General features: G+C 38.2%; 2 protein-coding genes across 5 annotated transcripts in view; both read right to left on the bottom strand.

Annotated features, from left to right (window-relative positions):
* Positions 1 to 4,689, bottom strand: part of dna2 (DNA replication helicase/nuclease 2) — an 85,469-nt gene extending 80,780 nt beyond the window's left edge. Inside the window, exon 1 of the mRNA XM_034187353.1 lies at positions 4,540 to 4,689. Coding sequence (XP_034043244.1) covers positions 4,540 to 4,569 — 30 coding nt within the window. The 5' untranslated portion in view covers positions 4,570 to 4,689. The remainder of the gene's footprint in view (positions 1 to 4,539) is intronic.
* Positions 4,690 to 7,013: 2,324 nt separating this feature from the next.
* Positions 7,014 to 17,728, bottom strand: part of LOC117525503 (zinc finger protein 135-like) — a 13,867-nt gene continuing 3,152 nt past the window's right edge. The window contains exons 2-4 of one of the 4 annotated variants that reach the window (XM_034187361.1): positions 16,286 to 16,426; positions 10,326 to 10,727; positions 7,014 to 7,926 (exon numbers count right to left, since the gene is read on the bottom strand). In XM_034187361.1, the coding sequence (XP_034043252.1) occupies positions 7,079 to 7,926; positions 10,326 to 10,727; positions 16,286 to 16,426 (1,391 nt within the window). In that variant the 3' untranslated portion in view covers positions 7,014 to 7,078. Of the gene's footprint in view, positions 7,927 to 8,346; positions 8,928 to 10,325; positions 10,728 to 16,285; positions 16,427 to 17,728 lie in introns of those variants that run through there. The other 3 variants (XM_034187375.1, XM_034187381.1, XM_034187368.1) reach the window with 3 other exon arrangements.

The following is a 17,728-nucleotide window of genomic DNA, read 5'->3' as shown; positions in this document are numbered from 1 at the left end:
ATGTATTTTGGGTCATGGATGAACACCGCAAAAAATGGGAAGTTGATAGGACTAATATTTTTGGAGAAATTAGGGATATTAGCTAACAATAGTGAACAATGGACATTGACATCACCATTAATCAGTCGCTGGTAACTAGACAACCTCTGAATAAAATCTTGCTAGCTGTAAAACATGACATCAACTACATTTGCCAAATAAATACAATTATTCACAAAACTCTCTCATTTTAATTTCCTGCACTTTCAATTAAAATCATTTTACAAACTTTGCACAGTTTATTACCACCCTTGAAAAATGTCAGCTACCTATTTCACAAACACTACCCAATCTAGAGCCCGTGGATCTCCACGGATAACACGCTAGTTAGGCCCCATTAAAAAACCCATTAGTGTATCATCCCCACCTGCATGCTGAAATCGGCCCACATCAATTTTTTTCTTTTTGGCAAATTTCATTGACAGCAGTACAGCTGGTGCAAGAACTGGCACGTCCAAAAGGTGGTGAGTTTGCGTTGGCCAAAGACGGACAACGGACAAATGGATGGACAAAGACAACCACAAACATTCGCTCCGTGTCACTCACACGTTCATCATGCTACTAGCATGCAGTACAATGACTGTATTCAACATGGAAACAAGACTAATTTTAAAAATATCTATTTTCCGTTCCTCACTTGGCATGCAGGTGCTGTAGGTGTAATTTTTCAGGTCTGAAATGACATTGTATGTACCGGTTTCTAAGTTAAAAAAAAAAAAATCCATCTGCCCTCACCACTTTTTTCTGATGTCAAAGGCGATAAACTGTTTGTTTGTTTCTTTTTTTTTTCTTTTTTTTTTTTAATGGGGGCTTATACATTGAGTGTATTTTTTCCATTATAACAGTTCAGGTCTGAGGTGGTTCGGGCATGTGGTGAGGATGCCCCCTGGTGGTGTCTCTAGGGTGGTCTCCCAGACATGTCAAACTAGGAGGGTCCGGGAAACACCCAGGACAAACTGGAGGGATTGTGTCTCAACTGGTTTGGGAATACCTTGAGATTTCTCAGATTTAGAGAACTTGGCTGAGGATAGGGAAGTGTGAATGCTGCTTGGTCTTCAGCCACCTTGGCCAGGACCCAGACAATTAGCAAAAAATGAATTAATGATTCGTGGTCAACTTGAATAAAAGCTACTGTCGCATTTTGTAAAGTAGCCTTGTTAAATTTATTTATTTATTTATTTACCTTTATTTCACCAAGAAAGTCCTGTTGAGAATAAAAACCTCTTTGTCAAGGGAGTCCTGTCCAAGAGGCAGCAAAATTTACATCAAATACATTAATTCTCATTATATTATTATCAAAGCTACCAAATATATGGGTGCAAACAACATTTTTTTGGTATAAATTAAACTGAATGTGCATGCCTGGAGCTGTGCTACAAAATGAGCAGTAAATCAAAACACTAATGTAACTTCTGCACCATCTGTTCTCTTCGGTGGACCAAATACTTTTTTTGTAGCACTCTAAAAGCCAAAGTCTTGGAAGCATCCAGTTTATTTTGACTTGTGGTGCTGTGTGGAAAATGGAACACACACACCTTGAGTGTGACTTCATTCCAGTAAGGGCTTATGACTTCTGAGGCAAAAAGAACGCAGGCACAATTTATGTTGTGATTTGGCGCTGTACTCTACTGGCAATATCCATGTCTGCTGCCCTGACAAGCCCATGGTGGAGGATTTTTTTAAACTTAGTGGACTCTTAATTTGAAGCAGTGGGTGTCTGGCCCCACACACCAACATGGACATACATTAGACTTGTTTTTTTCCCATGGTCTGCTTGTTTCAAACTTAGAAATCGGTGACTTTGTTTTTTCTGATGATGCACCAGTCTTTTTTAGTGTTGAACTCTCTTGTGTACCTGAGAAGTGCTGTGCATCTGTCAGACTCCGTCGGGCTTTTAACCCCCTCACTGCCGAACGTTTTTCTGCTGCCTTCTCTGCTGCCTGTGTGCTCCCCGTTTCACCCGCGGCTGATACAGAGGAGCTGTGCTGTCAGTTTAACGCCTCCTGCCTTTTTATAATGGACTCTGTGGCTCCTCTAAAACCCAGGCGGTCTAAGTCTAGATCTGAACCCTGGCTTAATGAGAGAACCGGTGCTGCCAGACGGGAATGTCGCAGAGCTTAACGAAGGTGGAAGAAGGACAAGCTGCAGGTTTCATTTCTAATTTTAAAGAACCGTTGGGGGCCACTATCAAAGTACTGTCAAAGAGTCCAAAAGAGAGTATTTGTCACACACTGTAACGAAAACTACAAGAACCCCTGTGTATTGTTCAGAACAACTGACTCTGTCCTGAATGTACCACAGCCTGTTTGTCTGGAAACATCCACTGACTTATGTAACAGTTTTCTACATTTTTTTATTGACAAGGTTGTGTCTGCAAGAGCTCTCATTTCTCCACCCAACTTTGACCCCTCTGTCTCTGCTCCCTGCCCTGCGGTTTTTAACAGATTTGAACCTGCGACTCTGTCACAGTTAGAGGATGTGGTGGCTCATTTGAAACCATCGGGTTCCCCTCGTGATATGGTCCCTCCCCGCTTTTTTAAAGAACTTTTTCCTACCTTAGGGCAGTCTGTTCTGACCATTATAAACAGCAGCCTATCCTCCGGTGTTTTCCCTGTTAGTTTTAAACACGCAGTCGTTCAGCCTTTGCTGAAGAAGCCTGGCCTAAACAACACTGAACTATCAAACTTTAGGCCTATCCCCAAGTTGCCATTTGTCTCCAAGATCCTGGAGAAAATTGTCTATGCACAACTTTTAGTTTACCTTGATGAACATAACATTTCAGAGGTTTTTCAGTCTGGTTTTAAAATGTTGCATAGCACAGAAACTGCCCTTTTAAAGGTTTTTAATGACATTTTTGTCCTGCTTGACCCGACTGCTGCTTTTGATACAACTGACCACAACACACTGCTAAATCGTTTGCAGCAGCTTGTGGACATTGGTAGTAGTGTCCTGGACTCGTTCAGGTCCTACTTAACTGGTAGGACTATGTGCATTGGCCTCGGGGTTTGTGAGTCCTCCTCCGCTCCACTTTTATATGGGGTCCCACAGGGTTCAATTCTTGGACCCCTACTCTTCTCCCTGTATTTGCTTCCCCTGGGGTCCATTCTCAGAAAGCATGGCATCAGCTTCCACTGCTAGGCTGATGATAGCCAGCTATATGTCCCCCTAAAGAAAAATGATGCCTCTTCTCTTCAGCCCCTTTTGTCCTGTCTTGAGGATGTTAAAGCCTGGATGCCACTCAATTTTCTTAATTTTAATGAAAAGAAAACGGAGGTGATTGTTTTTGGCCCTAGCAGCTCCTGTTCTTCCTCACCTGTCGATCTGGGGCCTTTGTCAGCCTTTTCGAAATCTACTGTCACAAACTTGGGTTTTAAGATGGACGATTTTAAACTGGACCACCAAATCAGTGCAGTAGTCAGATCGAGTTTCTTTCACTTATGGCAGTTTGCTAAGGTTAAGCCTTTTCTTGCACATCAGCACTTTGAAACAGCAATCCATGCTTTTACTACCTCACGGCTGGATTACTGTAATGCACTTTATTATGGAATTAGCCAGTCCTCCCTTACACGTCTCCAGCTAGTTCAGAATGTTGCTGCCCGTCTGCTAACTGGTGCACGTAAGAGGGAGTACATTACACCTATCCTGGCCTCCCTCCACTGGCTGCCTGTGCATTTTAGAATTAATTTTAAGATTCTTTTATTTGCTTTTAAATCTTTAACTGTTCTTGCCCCGTCCTACCTCTCTGAGCTGCTTCATTGTTACGCCCCCGCTCGCCACCTCCGGTCAGCTGATCAGCTCCTCCTGGAGACGCAGAGGCGCAAGCGTATGCTCAGAGGGGACCGAGCTTTTTCTGTTGCGGCTCCAAAGATGTGGAACGAGTTACCGCTCCACATCACATTTTCTGTTTTTAAAACTAATCTTAAAACCCACTTTTATGTACTGGCTTTTAACCCGGAATTAAATTCTCGATCTGTTTTGGTTGTTTTAACTGTTTTTACTTGTTTTAGTTTTTTATTTTTTTGGGGGGGGGGGGGGGGTATTTGTATTTTGTGGTTTGTTGCCTTTTATATGTCCCCTTGTGTACAGCACTTTGTTTCAGCTGCAGCTGTTTTTTTAAAGTGCTTTATAAATAAAGTTGATTTGATTTGAATAGTAAACAACATGACAGTGTTAAGGTAAGGTGATGTATCCCATTACTATTTCCAGCATTCTGAATCCTTGCAGCCTCGTTCACACAGTCAGTCCAGGTGATGTCATGCAAGCACACAATTACATGTATGAAAAATCTGACAGCCAGCCATAACAACTTTTTTTGTATGTTTATGCAGTTCACAGTGAGTCCGTTTTGAAGTTTTCAGTCTGAGTCAAACTTGCCCATTTTTCTGAACTTTCCTTACAAGCATTTTTTTTTAATCGTTAACACGACTGATATGAATACAGAACATTTTTACTTATCAGCGTTACATCCTCGCACACGTTACAAGTTGGACGCTAACTCACCTTGTTTTTCTTCAGTTTGGTCCTGTGCATGGCGACTGCTTAGATCACAAGTTCTTTGAATGTTTCAGGTCAGCCCTTTGCTGATTTAAGGGAAAATATAATGTTTATTGCAACGGCAACGTTAACGCCTGGCTTTTTGCACCGAACTTTAAACAGAGCTGCATTTTCATCTTCAACTAGCGTAATCGACATCTGCAGGGCGCCAAATTTTCCGTCGCATAAAGGAAATGACATATATCTACATCCGCTGCGCAACGCCTCACGCGCCTCAGGCAGACACGTCAACGGAGCCGCCATATTAGAGCGGTCTCACACCAACCTCTGACGTTCACTTGCTTTTTGAGTGTTATGTTTCAGAGTCGTTTCCTTTTCCCTGTAATTTATTAGAATGGGTAAATATTTTGTCCGCCAGTGTAGATTCTTTAAAATCAAACCTTTTTGATATTCAAGAATGAGGTAAATAACTGTTACAAAATAAAACACTGACTTAAATTAAGTCACAATATGCAATCTTTTATAAACGTCTAATTTTAATCAGAATTTTTTACAGAACAAGCTTAGTGTAAAGACCTTAAAGTATGCATTTATGAAAATGAGCCAATAATGATAAAGAGATTTGATGTAATGAGTTCATTTTTTATTCCCACTTAATCCAAAGGTCATAGGAACCTATCCCAGCAGTCACAGGGAGAGAGACAGGGTATACCATAAACAGGACACCGATCCACCACAGCCACACACAGATTGAACCTCACCCTTCTTGAACCTCATTTCTGAAAGAAGCCCCGCGACTGTGATAAAATGTAAACACAAATATCTCCAAATAGCTCTAAGAAAAGAAAAGCACAAGTCCTTTGATGCTTGTATGGAAAGTTCAGAAAAATGGGCAAGTTTGACTCAGACTGAAAACTTCATCTTCGCCAACAAGCCATCACCTCCCACCTATCCCAGATTCCAGAAAACTGTTAGTGCCAGACTAAAGTTGCCTCAAGAAGACACAGCTGCTATTACTACTACAGCCACTACTACTTCTATGGTACTGCTACTTGCAAAAATGAAGAGGCTACAAGATTCAAAGGAAAAAGAATAGAAAAATATGACACCAACCTTTTAGCATACTTGTTGATGATGCAGTGTCGCTCCCCTTATGCCAGTGATTCTGCCCCCCTTGCCAATATGGTTCCATCCCCTATTCCAATAAAATATTATGCAGTAAAAATACATGTCTCTCCCCTTATGTCAATATGATTCCACCCCACTATGTCAATAAAACATTATGCACAAAAGTGCTCAATAGCCCATGTTACTGCCCATATGTAAAAGTACAAGTTTAGCTCAATTATAAGGTGCTGTTTGGACAGGACACACACAGAAGCAGTTGTCTTTTAGTATTTTCTATATGTTTAAAGTAAAGTGGCCTCTGCGTACGTGTATGTGTGCGTGTGTGTGCCTTTAATCATGGAGAAAGTGGGGAGAGCTGATATTTGCCATTTGGTATGCTTATGTATTTTGAGTCAAGGATGAATGTCACGAAAATGGAAAGTTAATAGGACAAATCTGCTGGGAGAAATTAGGGATATTAGGTTAAAAAAAACAAAAAAAAAACAGTGAACAATGGATGTTGATATCACCATTAATCAGTCCCTGGTAACCAGACAAGCTCTGAAGAAAAGAAATATCTCAACGTTGCCAGTTATAAAACATATTAACTAAATGTGCCAAATAATAAATACAATTATTCACAAAACTTTCTCATTTTAAATTCTTGCACCTTCAGTTAAAATCATGACATAAAATTTGCATAATTTATTACCACATTAAAAAATGTCAACTATGTTATAAACACTACCCAATCTAGAGCCCATGGATCCCCATGGGCAACACGCTGATTATATATATATATATATATATATATATATATATATATATATATATATATATTACCAACGTTAATAGAGGTGCATTTTCTCTGACTCAAACAAAATACACTCAGAGTTGTGACTGTAAACTGTAGTTGTGGTTTCATTTCAGTGTTGTAGACTGACCCAACAAATAAAGTCAAATGTGATAAAGTTGTAGAAGAAGAATGTCTGTAGACCTTAAAAACAATTTGAGGAGAAAATCTTTTCCTTTACAGCCATAAAACAAATAAAATCATTTTGTTACTAATCTGCATGCCTTTATTTTTAATACATACGTGCTAAAACATGTATTAGACACATTCCAGGAGGTGGAATAGTGAAAATGTGACAAACAGCATCAAAGCATTAAAACATAATAAATGAGAACAAGCGTTAATGTCCAACTTAGCTTTCCCAACATCTCCAAAACCATACGTTACAAAAAAAAATTCAGAGAAAACAAAACACATATCTTGTGCATTTTAACTTCATTCATCAAATATTTTAAATATTTACAGATTGCATCATGAACAAAGAAGAAATCACGTTTTGAAAGAGCTTAAATTTTTGCAACCGTAAAAGAAAGTTCATTATCAAATGTGAACATTTTTTTCAGCCATATAATAAATATATGGACTTTAGACTAAATGAGTCCTCATGTGACGTCTGCAATTAGACAGACGGTTAAATTCTCGATTACAGACATTGCACCTGAATGGCTTTTCACCGGTGTGTATCAGTGTGTGCTTGATGAGATCTGCTTTCTGTCTAAAATGTTTGCCACAGTCAGCACAGCTGTAAGGTTTCTCTCCTGTGTGGGTCCGTTTATGAGTACTGATGCTTCCTGGATGTGTGAATCCTTTGCCACAAATATTGCATGTGTATGGCCTCTGTCCAGAGTGACAGTTCATATGAAGCTGCAGATGGGTGCGGTAAAGAAAGCGTTTACCACAAATCCTGCAGCTGTATAGTTTTGCCTCAGTGTGTATTGTTACATGGTTTGCCAGAATGAATTTAGTCCTGAAAGTCTTGTTACAAAAGCTGCACGCATACAGCCTGGCTACCGTCTTACCAGGCTGCTGTTTATTTTTGGCAGTACCAGACTGCTGTCCTTCACTGCCTCTTTGGTCAACATTTTCACCCATCTGATAGTCACCAGTCAACTCTGGATCACCACAGCATTGTTCAGGTTCTGCTTTGTGTTCAGTTGAGCTGCTGGGCAAAGGGTCTCCTATATTTTCAGAAATTTGGTTTGAATATGAACAAGATCTTGCCTCTTCATCATGTCTGCGCATGTAAGGTATATTGAACAAGGAGTCTTTTGTATCATCTTCCTGCAGCTTTTCTCCTGACTGATTGGTCCACAGTTTGTCATGTTCGTTAACCAGCTGAGCTTCTTGATCATCCTCACCCAGGCCAATTTTACTGTCACAGTGCTCTTGCTCAGAGGCTGCCTCCTCTTCCTGGATAGAGCGCTGCAGAGGGGCTGGACAGCATCAAAGAAGAGGAAAGAAATTTGTATTTTATTATAACTATTAATGGTTTTTAAACAAATAGGTATACAAAAACATTTTCCCTCAACAAGCAGCATTTGATAATGTCCTCCAGCATATATAAGAAAAATGAGGAGCAGCTTCTTGCTGTGCACATTTTGGATTAAAACTAATCAATTTATGCCAAGTGTAGCAAATACACTGTTCCAAACACCCATGGCTTTAAAGTATTGTCCATTTCATCCTTCCATTTTTCTCCCAGTAAGAAATGCTTGGACTCCAGACACCAACATTATTTCAATTAGCTTTTAAAAGAAACCATAACATCACAGACACACATGCAAATGCCAAACGGATTTGCTCAGGTTTCTCAAAACCATACATACGACTGCATTATACAAAAGAACAACATATCACATATTGGAATAGGTTATTTATTGCATTATTAAAATCCATGTAAGAATATGATACACTTATTTACAAATGGATTAATACCACAGTTAGCAAGAGCTAAGATAACCGTGGAAAAGAAAAAAAAGTCCTGTTGGTCTATTGCCAAGTTTGACAGAAAAATCTCAAAATTGCATTGTGCTCAAATAACATGTCACTTGGATCAACACAGTTTGCTGGAAATGGAGTTTAGCCTTTTGTACAGTACACAGAGAAAGAAATCATGTAAAGACAAAATGGTTTGTACACACATCACTGTTCAAATTAAAAGTCCTCTATTCCACATTCCTGGGTGGAGCACTTGTTTTCCCATGTAACAGCAAGCTTAAAATATGTACGGTGATGAAAGTGCAACACTCACCACCAGGATTTAGAGTCGGTCCAATCTGCTCCCATTAAGGAGCTTTTGTGCCTATTAAGGAGCTCTATTGTGATAGTTTTTAATGTGACATGTTGCTCAGGGTAGATGGCGATATCCAAAACAACCTTTTGCAATTTCTTGGTTGTCAGGGTGATACAGGTCCTGCCCCATCTGACTGGTTGCCTGAAAAGGAGGTGCAGTGATGACAAGCGTCTAACATTTAACATACGACTGTCGGAAAAAAGAAAAAAATGGCACACTGATAAAAAACAAAAAGAAACTGTCCTCATTTAGAACAATTGTAGGGAAGAAATGCTGGCACTCAGGAAAAAAAAATGCTTAAAAACCCACTAGGATCATGGGCTCCTAAAGGGTATTTAATGAGGACAGTAATTCAAATTTTGTGATTTCTGATGTGCCAGTTACACCCAAAAAAAGCAAGTTTGTTACTGTAATGATGGATTTGAAAGAGGTGTAGCTGTCAGTGCGAGAGTGAGACTGTTTCCATATAGAAACGTACTACATCAGAAAAGTAAGCATTCCTTTCTGATTATTGAATGAGGTAAGGAGTGAATGGGTCCATGAGAGAGGGGGCGTTTCCACATAGAAATGTGCAAAATCAGAGAAATAACTTATTTTCTGATTGTTTAGCAGCACTTACATTCTAAACCTTAACATGATTGCAAGTCCACACAACCCCACAGGAAGGATTTTGATTAAATGTAACAGAAGCAGAATTCTTCCTTCCCTCTGTCTCTCACAACATATATGGTTTTTAAGCTACAAATGTTGTTCATCAGTTTCTTTCATTTCCAAAGCCTAGGACTGGTAACCACCTAGGTCACTGCCGCTTGTGATTTGGCGCTGTATAAAAAAATTGATTGATTGATTGATTAAAATAAAAAATAAAAATTGCGGAAGCAGAAAAATGTTAGCACTAGTGCTGCAACAATGAATGGAGATAACATTTCAAAAAGTGTAGACAAAATGTCCCTGAAAGAGCACATATATGATCAGAAAGGTTGAAGGTCTGAAAACTGTGGCTGCTTTAAAAGTTTACAGCTTCTCCTGCATGAGTCCTCAAATGAATGATTAACTGGGAGCGCCGAATAAATCTTTTACCACAAACAGTGCAACTATACTGACTTTCTTCAAAGTGAGTCTTCATATGGCGTCTACAGTTGGACTGATGGTTAAATTTTCTATTACAGATGTTGCAACTGTACGGTTTTTCACCCGTATGTATCAGTGTGTGGTTGATAAGATCGGCTTTCTCCCTAAAACTTTTGGAACAGTCCGTACAGCTATAAGGTTTTTCTCCTGTGTGTGTTCGTATATGAACATTCAAGTTACCGAGTCGCGTGAATCCTCTACCACAAAAACTACAAATGTGAGGCTTGTATCCAGAGTGAGAATGCATGTGAGTCTGCAGGTAAGCACGGTGACTAAAGCTTTTACCGCAGACGCTGCAGCTGTAAGGTTTTAACTCTGTGTGTGTCTTCAGGTGGTACATTAGTGTGGATTTACTTTTGAAACTATTGTTGCAAAAACTGCAGGTGTAGAATTTGTCTGCTGTCTCGCCAGCTCGCTGTTGTTCATTTCTCTTTGTACCAGAGTGATGTCCTCCACTGCCTCGGCAGTCATCACTATCAACATCATTAATCATCTGATAGTCACTGGTCAGCTCTGGAGCAGCGTAATATTCTGGATCAGGCTCTGCTTTCTGCCGTGCTGAGGTGCTGGGCAAAGGATCTCCCTCTACACTTTCGATATTTTGGTTTGAATGTGAATACCACCTCCCATATTCATCACTTCTTTCCATGTAAATTACATTGAACAAGGAGTCTTTTGTGTCATCTTCCTGCAGCATTTCACCTGCTTGGTTGGTCCACAGTTCCTCGTGTTCTTCTTTAATCTGTGCAGGCTGTTGAGCATTCTGCTCAGGGGATGCATCATCTTCCTGGACAGAGAGCTGCAGTGGGGCTGGACAGTGTCACACAAGAGGAAAGAAATTTGTGCTTTATTAAAGTCAATGTATAGTCAGAAATCTAACTTTAAAGAAGCAGCTTCACAAAAACATTTGTTAAAATCTCTCTGGTTCTTGAGCACATACCAAAAAATAAATAAATAAATGATGGTAATGAAGCATCTTGGTGCACACTTTAGACCAATATACGAACACTCTTTGTAGACATGGCAGCAAATAATTGCAATAGTTTTCCTGCAACACATTCATTTTATCCCAATTTTTTTCTCCAAGGATTCAAGCTCTGGATCTGATGCACACTCAAAGATACAGCAATCACTGTTGACAATGAAATGTTTGGACTTCAGACTCAACCAATAATTTAATTAGTTTTTGGATTAAAACATAATACACAGACACACTACCAGCAATTAAATACTGAAAATTTGACACAAACATCCTGAAAGCAGCTACATAAAATGACAGTTGTTTATATCAAACTGAGCAGCCCCAACAGCTCTTAAACCAAATGCATCTCTTTATATACAATGTGAAAAAAAAAAATTAAAACATGAAACACTGGGTACACAAGGTAATACTAAAAATATAAAACTATTAATGCCACACCCAGAAAATCTACACTTAATATGAATTTGCTGATGTTTAATTTTAACTATGTTTCAATTATACAACTTTTATAGTAAACAGGATGTTCATCAATTAAAGACTGTACAAATTGTATTGGCAATATCACAATGGATGGAGGAGCCTAAAATCTGTTTTCCCACCATACATAAAGCAAGTTTACAAACTGAATTTAAAGACCAGTAAAAAAATGTGATGTTGAAATAGACTTAAATCCCAGAGAAACAGGTGATCATTTTTTGTCTTAGCCTGATGTATAGACAATAATCACTGACGCGATCAGTTCGCTGGATAATCATGTGGAGGTTCCCATACGTTGTGTGAATAAGCATTGTTCTTCTTTTTCCCTCTTCAAAACTATTGGTTGCAGAAAGCTGAAATAATGTCTAAAATCCACCAGTTATACTGACTGTTTAGATCAGGGGTAGGCAACCTGTTCCAGAAAGAGCCATGAGGGTGCAGGTTTTCTTTGCAGCCACTGACTCCACCAGGTGATTTCACTGATTAACTGATTCCATCTGCTCAAAGTGATATTAATCAGTAAAATCACCTGGTGGAGTCAGTGGCTGCAAAGAAAACCTGCACCCTCATGGCTCTTTCTGGAACAGGTTGCCTACCCCTGGTTTAGATAAAAAGTGCAAAGACCTTTTCCTGTTGAACACCACAATTGGAGATTAGTTACACCTGTATCAGAATGTACAAGAAATGGCCTGACAAACAGCCATTTCATCCCTCAAATACTTGTCTGACAGTTCATTCCCTTTTTGAACATGGTGGCCAAATAGTCAGTGCACTTTCTTTCAAATCAGAAGGTTCCTGGTTCAAGAACACCTACTCCAACTCTCATTGTAATGTGGAGTTGGGTCAGGAAGGACATCCAGTGTGAAACATGCGCCAAATCACCATGAAGATCCATGTCAGATCTGTTGTGGTGGCCCACAGCAAAAAGGAAGAAGCTTGAAGAAGGCATCAGGGTCTTTCCTTTTTACTCCCAGAGCCTATGCCAGCAAACATCAGAAGGTGCCGTGACTGAGTTGGTTAACAGTCGTTATTTTTCCCCAATAATCATGCTGCTATCAACATAAATGCTCCTTCTACAACAGCATTTCATAAACAACTTCGTTAGAGCCAACCATTCTGGACCAAGCCCACAAATAAAGTGCTGTATTAACAGAACAACAACACATAACATGAATTCTGAAAGTTAACCTTATAATTCTCACTCAACTATGGGTGTTTTTAGCCACGCTTGATAGTCTATTATGTTAAATCTATGGCTGAGTGAGCAGCAATGATGTGCCGATTACAGGGACACCTGATAAGTATAAGAGCAATGTTTATACCCTCACATATTACAATGCTATAGTCTGGATCATCAAAGCCTCCTAAGGGAACATAAATCAATCAATACCCAACAGCTGTCCCTAGTCTCGGGGGAGGGGGGGTGTCAACTGTCTCTCCAGCACTTTGATATGAATAACTACAATGTGACAGAGTGGGATATTGCTGAAACACTACCATTAACTACACTGTGACCAATTTAGGCTACATCATGATTAATGAAAACATAAACTGTTCACCCAAAAACAGAGCCATTCTTTCTTCACATTTCTCAAGCCCAAAAATTTTCTATTCATCATGCTGAACCTAATTAATTTTCAAAGATCACAAGTGAAATTGCAAGCAAGTAAATTAAGTGATTTATTTATCCATTGATTCCGCATTCAAAATGGAAAAGGAGCCAGGTGAAACCACTGCTTATTACAACTACCCAACAGTAATTTCATAAGCAGTTGAGTTCACTTATAAAAATTTCAGCAAAACTGAAGAAAATGCATAGCTTAACCATTCGTGTCAATCATATGAATGTCATTACAATAATGACATGTATAGCCATTAAAAATTTTCATGCCATATATATATATATATATATATATATATATATATATATATATATATATATATATATATACATATACATACACACACACACCCACACACAAACACAACTAAAACACAATTCTTTTACCAACGTATATTTATATGCAAGCATGAAGTTGGGTCATGACCATGGGTTGGAATGTGAAGATAATGAAAAATGAGCATTATATCTAATTTTTCTAAAAAATAAAAAAGTATTGCTCAAATAAAGACTAAACTGGCCATGAAGCTCAGTAAGATGACAAATCTTATGTAAAAGAAACTACAAAAATGTTTTAATTTAAATAAAAACATAAAAAGAATGTGCCTTTGGGTGGGCATAAAACAACTACCGTATTTTCCAGAATATAAGTCACGTTTTGTTTTAGGATTTTTTTTAAATTAGTGTGGAAGGTCCAGAGACGTATATTCCGAAGCAACTTAAAAACCTGTATAGAAAAAATAATGCATTATCATCTGTGGCCACAAGATAACACCATCTACATGCGTGACAACCTGCGTATGCACAAGGCATTATTGGATGCTGCAAAAATCACATCTTTCCATCTAATGAGGTACTGTGATTTACACTCAGGAGAATAAGGTGGCAACAATGCCCCATTAAGTTAGATGGCGACAGCCATAAAACACAATGCCACAGCTCTGAATGAGGAAAAACAAAACAAAGCTTTGTCTTGGAGAACAAGAGAATTTAATTATCATGTTTGCAAACTGAAAGACCACGCTCTGGAATAACAAGATGGGATATATAACCTTTATAATAATACACAGTACAACACGCATTTGGCCTCTGTGAGACAACAAGAACAGCAAGTCAGCTAGGCTAAGTCTTATTACCTTTTACAAATGTTTTACAAAAGAGTTTTCAAACTTGTTATTACATTGCACATTTACCACACTTATCTGTGTAGTAGCCAAAGGAAGCAATTTACTCACATTTTTGCCTCCTAGACTAACATTTATTAGCTCATTAGCTTCTAACAGCCAATGTGGTGTTTCAATTACAGGTAAATAATGTGCTGAATAAATTCATTTTGATTCTTGTTGTTTTAAGAAGTAATATCACATTTCAAAAATAAATGTAACATATAGACCAGTGCATTTTGATTTCATGACACATTTTTGGACAGATGCAACTAAGACTCTTGTGCAATTTATAATCCGGAAAATATGGTAAATACGGTTGATATATTGATGTAATATCAATTATGAACATCCTCATCATGTTACTTATGGTGAATAAACCAATCAAAGGCCTTTCAACATTGAGTGTCTGTCCATATCAAGTCCTCATTTTACTGATTAATCTTTAAATATTAAGCTTTTCAAAATTAAAATTTTGTTTCACATAACATGCAACAAATTTCTAAAAAACAAAAATCTGATAAAAAAAAAAATCACAGGCCAACTAATTAAATGTTTCACTGTTAAATATCAAACTGAAAATAGTGAAATCACAGTTTTCTAAATGGCATCCTACAGAGTCATCTATTTCATAGTTACCAAAAACAGACTTCCCAAACTACAAAGTGAACCTCATACAGATTTCTTGGCACTATTTAAACAGCTGTTACGATTGCTGCAGCAGTTAAAGTAACTTGATTTCACTGAAATCATAGAACTGCTATGTGTGTAGCAGTAGCTTCTCTCAGTCACAACAAAGGAAATGATATTAGCATGACTACATGAACTCAGTTATATCACTGCTGGATTATGTAGAAGAACTCATCTGGATGGGAGATTATTAAACCAATATAAAGTATTGTTGGCTACCAACTTTAACATCTCATTATATAAGTATAATAAAGGTGACCTATATTACCTTGTTGAAAATACATTTAATATGATCCTGTTAATTAATAACATTTAAACCATTTCAGTTTAAAGTTAAAATTCTTATCATCCGGTATATGTAATAAAGGCATACTAATCCTTGAAGTGTATATCAGAATCACATCCCTACTTTACACATCAACTAGTGAGTCAGCCTGTCTGGCTAAGATATGAAATTAATGAGAACAAAATGTTAATCAACTGAGCTGCGCCATATAGTGACTGCAAATCTAGGGTTAAAAAGTTACTCTATACATTGCTATTTATTCCTATTATAGGTCTTCAATTAGCATTACCTTGGAAATCATCAAATACTACAGAGCAGATCATTTACACGACTCTAGTTCTCGGGCATGAGTTCTCATATGAACAATTAACTGGGATTCCCGAATAAAACTTTTATCACAGACAGTGCAATTAAATGGTCTCTCTCCAGAATGAGTCATCATATGGCGTGTAAGATTTGACTGAGTACTAAATTTCCTAAGACAGATACTGCAACTGTATGGTTTTTCACCCGTATGAATGACTGTATGCTGCATAAGATGTGTTTTCTCTCTAAAACATTTACCACAATAACTGCAACTATGTGGTTTCTCTCCTGTGTGGATTCGTATATGAACATTCATGTTCCCAATTTGTGTGAATCCTCTGCCACAAAAACTACAAGTATAAGGTTTCTGCCCAGAATGACAAAGCATATGAGTCTGCAGATCAGACCGCTCAATAAAACATTTGCTACAGACAGTGCAGCAGTAGGGTTTTACTCCTGTGTGCTTCTTTAGATGCCGTGTCAGAAGGTATCTAAGCCTGAAATTCTTGCTGCACAAACTGCAATTGTAAGGCCTGTCTGTCTCTCCACTTTCGTTCTGCTTATTTGTGTCTGTACCAGATTGATGTCCGCCATCGTCTCTGCACACATCATTGCTATTAATATCTTTACTTGTCTGATAGTCACTGGTTGGCTCTGCAGCATCACAGTATTCTGGATCAGAATGTGCTTTCTGTCCAGGTGAGCTGCCTGGCAAAGGGTCTCCCTCTACAGTTTCAACAATTTGGATCGGGTGTGAGCAAAGTCTTGCATCTTCAACACTTCTGTGCATGTAAATTATATTGAACAAGGAGTCTTTTGTGTCATCTTCCTGCAGCTTTTCACCTGACTGATTGGTCCACAGTTCCTCATGTTCTTCTTTAATGTGGGCAAGCTCTTGATCCACCTCGCACAGGTCAATTTTGTTCTCACAGTGCTCCTTCTCAGGTGGCGCTTCCTCTTCTTGGACAGAGAGTTGCAGCGGGGCTGAACAATGATCACACAAGAAGAATGAGATATTAATTTGGCATATTTCATTATACATTAAGTCTAATTTTGAAACAATTATCCTACAAAAGGTTTCAGGGTTTGACATTAACAGTTGACAGACTGTCTGGGACAATTTAGATCGCATACAATTTTAAATTACGTCCAAATTTTTCAACAATTTATTAGTTTATATAGCACTTTAAGGCAGAAAATTTACAAAGTGCTGTACATAATAGAGCAAACAAAAATCACAAAATATTACACATTCTTAAGTACAAATAAAACTGAACACAAAATGCAGTGTAAAACATACAAACCAGTGAGTATAAAAACCACATACAAACTAATTATAAATAGTAAATAGTTGGTTTTAAGATTTGTCTTAAAAGATTCAGCCAAAATTATCTTTATAATGTCAGCTGTAGGGCTGCAACAAACGATTATTTGGGTAATCGATTAATCTGATGGGGTTTCGACACGATTAATCGGATTAGCAGGGAATTTTTAAAAAATGTGCCAGGGAAACAATTTTTCTCTCCTTCCATCACTTTATTTAACAGTAAGTCCCTTCGGCTGCTCCCTTGTTTGCACTTGGGGTCACCACAGCAAATCCAAGGTGGATCTGCATGTTGAATTGGCACAGGTTTTACGCCGGATGCCCTTCCTGACGCAACTCCACATTACATGGAGAAATGTGGCGGGGGTGGGATTTGAACCCGGAACCTTCTGCACTGAAACCAAGCGTATTAACCACTTGGTCACCACCCCCTTCGTCACTTTATTTAACAACAGAACATTATTTGAAAACTTAAAATACTTGAAAATCAACAAATTGTCAAATGTCCCTTGGCTGTTGAAATATAAAATAATAAAGAATAAAACAGTTTATAATAAAGAACAAAAATAATTATTTCAAATGGCATTGCTTTATCAAAGTGCTGAGTTGCCATAAAACAACATTGAAACATATAAATGTTATAAAATATGTATATGTTGAAAAAAGAGGTATTTTATTGCTGCAAATGAGCAATTAGCATAACCAGTTAACCATAAAACCTAAATCAAAAACTGTAGCCAGACTCATATGTGCAACATTCTCTGGATAACTTGTAAACTATGTGGTCATTTCACAATGACACATGTGACTCATCCCACATATACTTATTTCTCCCTCTTTCTCCCTCTCTTTCTCTTTCTCCCTCTTTCTCTCTCTCTTTCTCCCTCTCTTTCTCTTTCTCCCTCTTTCTCTCCTCTCTTTCTCCCTCTCTTTCTCTTTCTCCCTCTCTCTCTCTCTCCCTC

Source organism: Thalassophryne amazonica, chromosome 2 (assembly GCF_902500255.1).
Source record: "Thalassophryne amazonica chromosome 2, fThaAma1.1, whole genome shotgun sequence".
Lineage (NCBI taxonomy): Eukaryota > Metazoa > Chordata > Actinopteri > Batrachoidiformes > Batrachoididae > Thalassophryne > Thalassophryne amazonica.
Note: the sequence above shows the minus strand (reverse complement) of the source record. Positions and strands in the feature narration are given on the sequence as shown.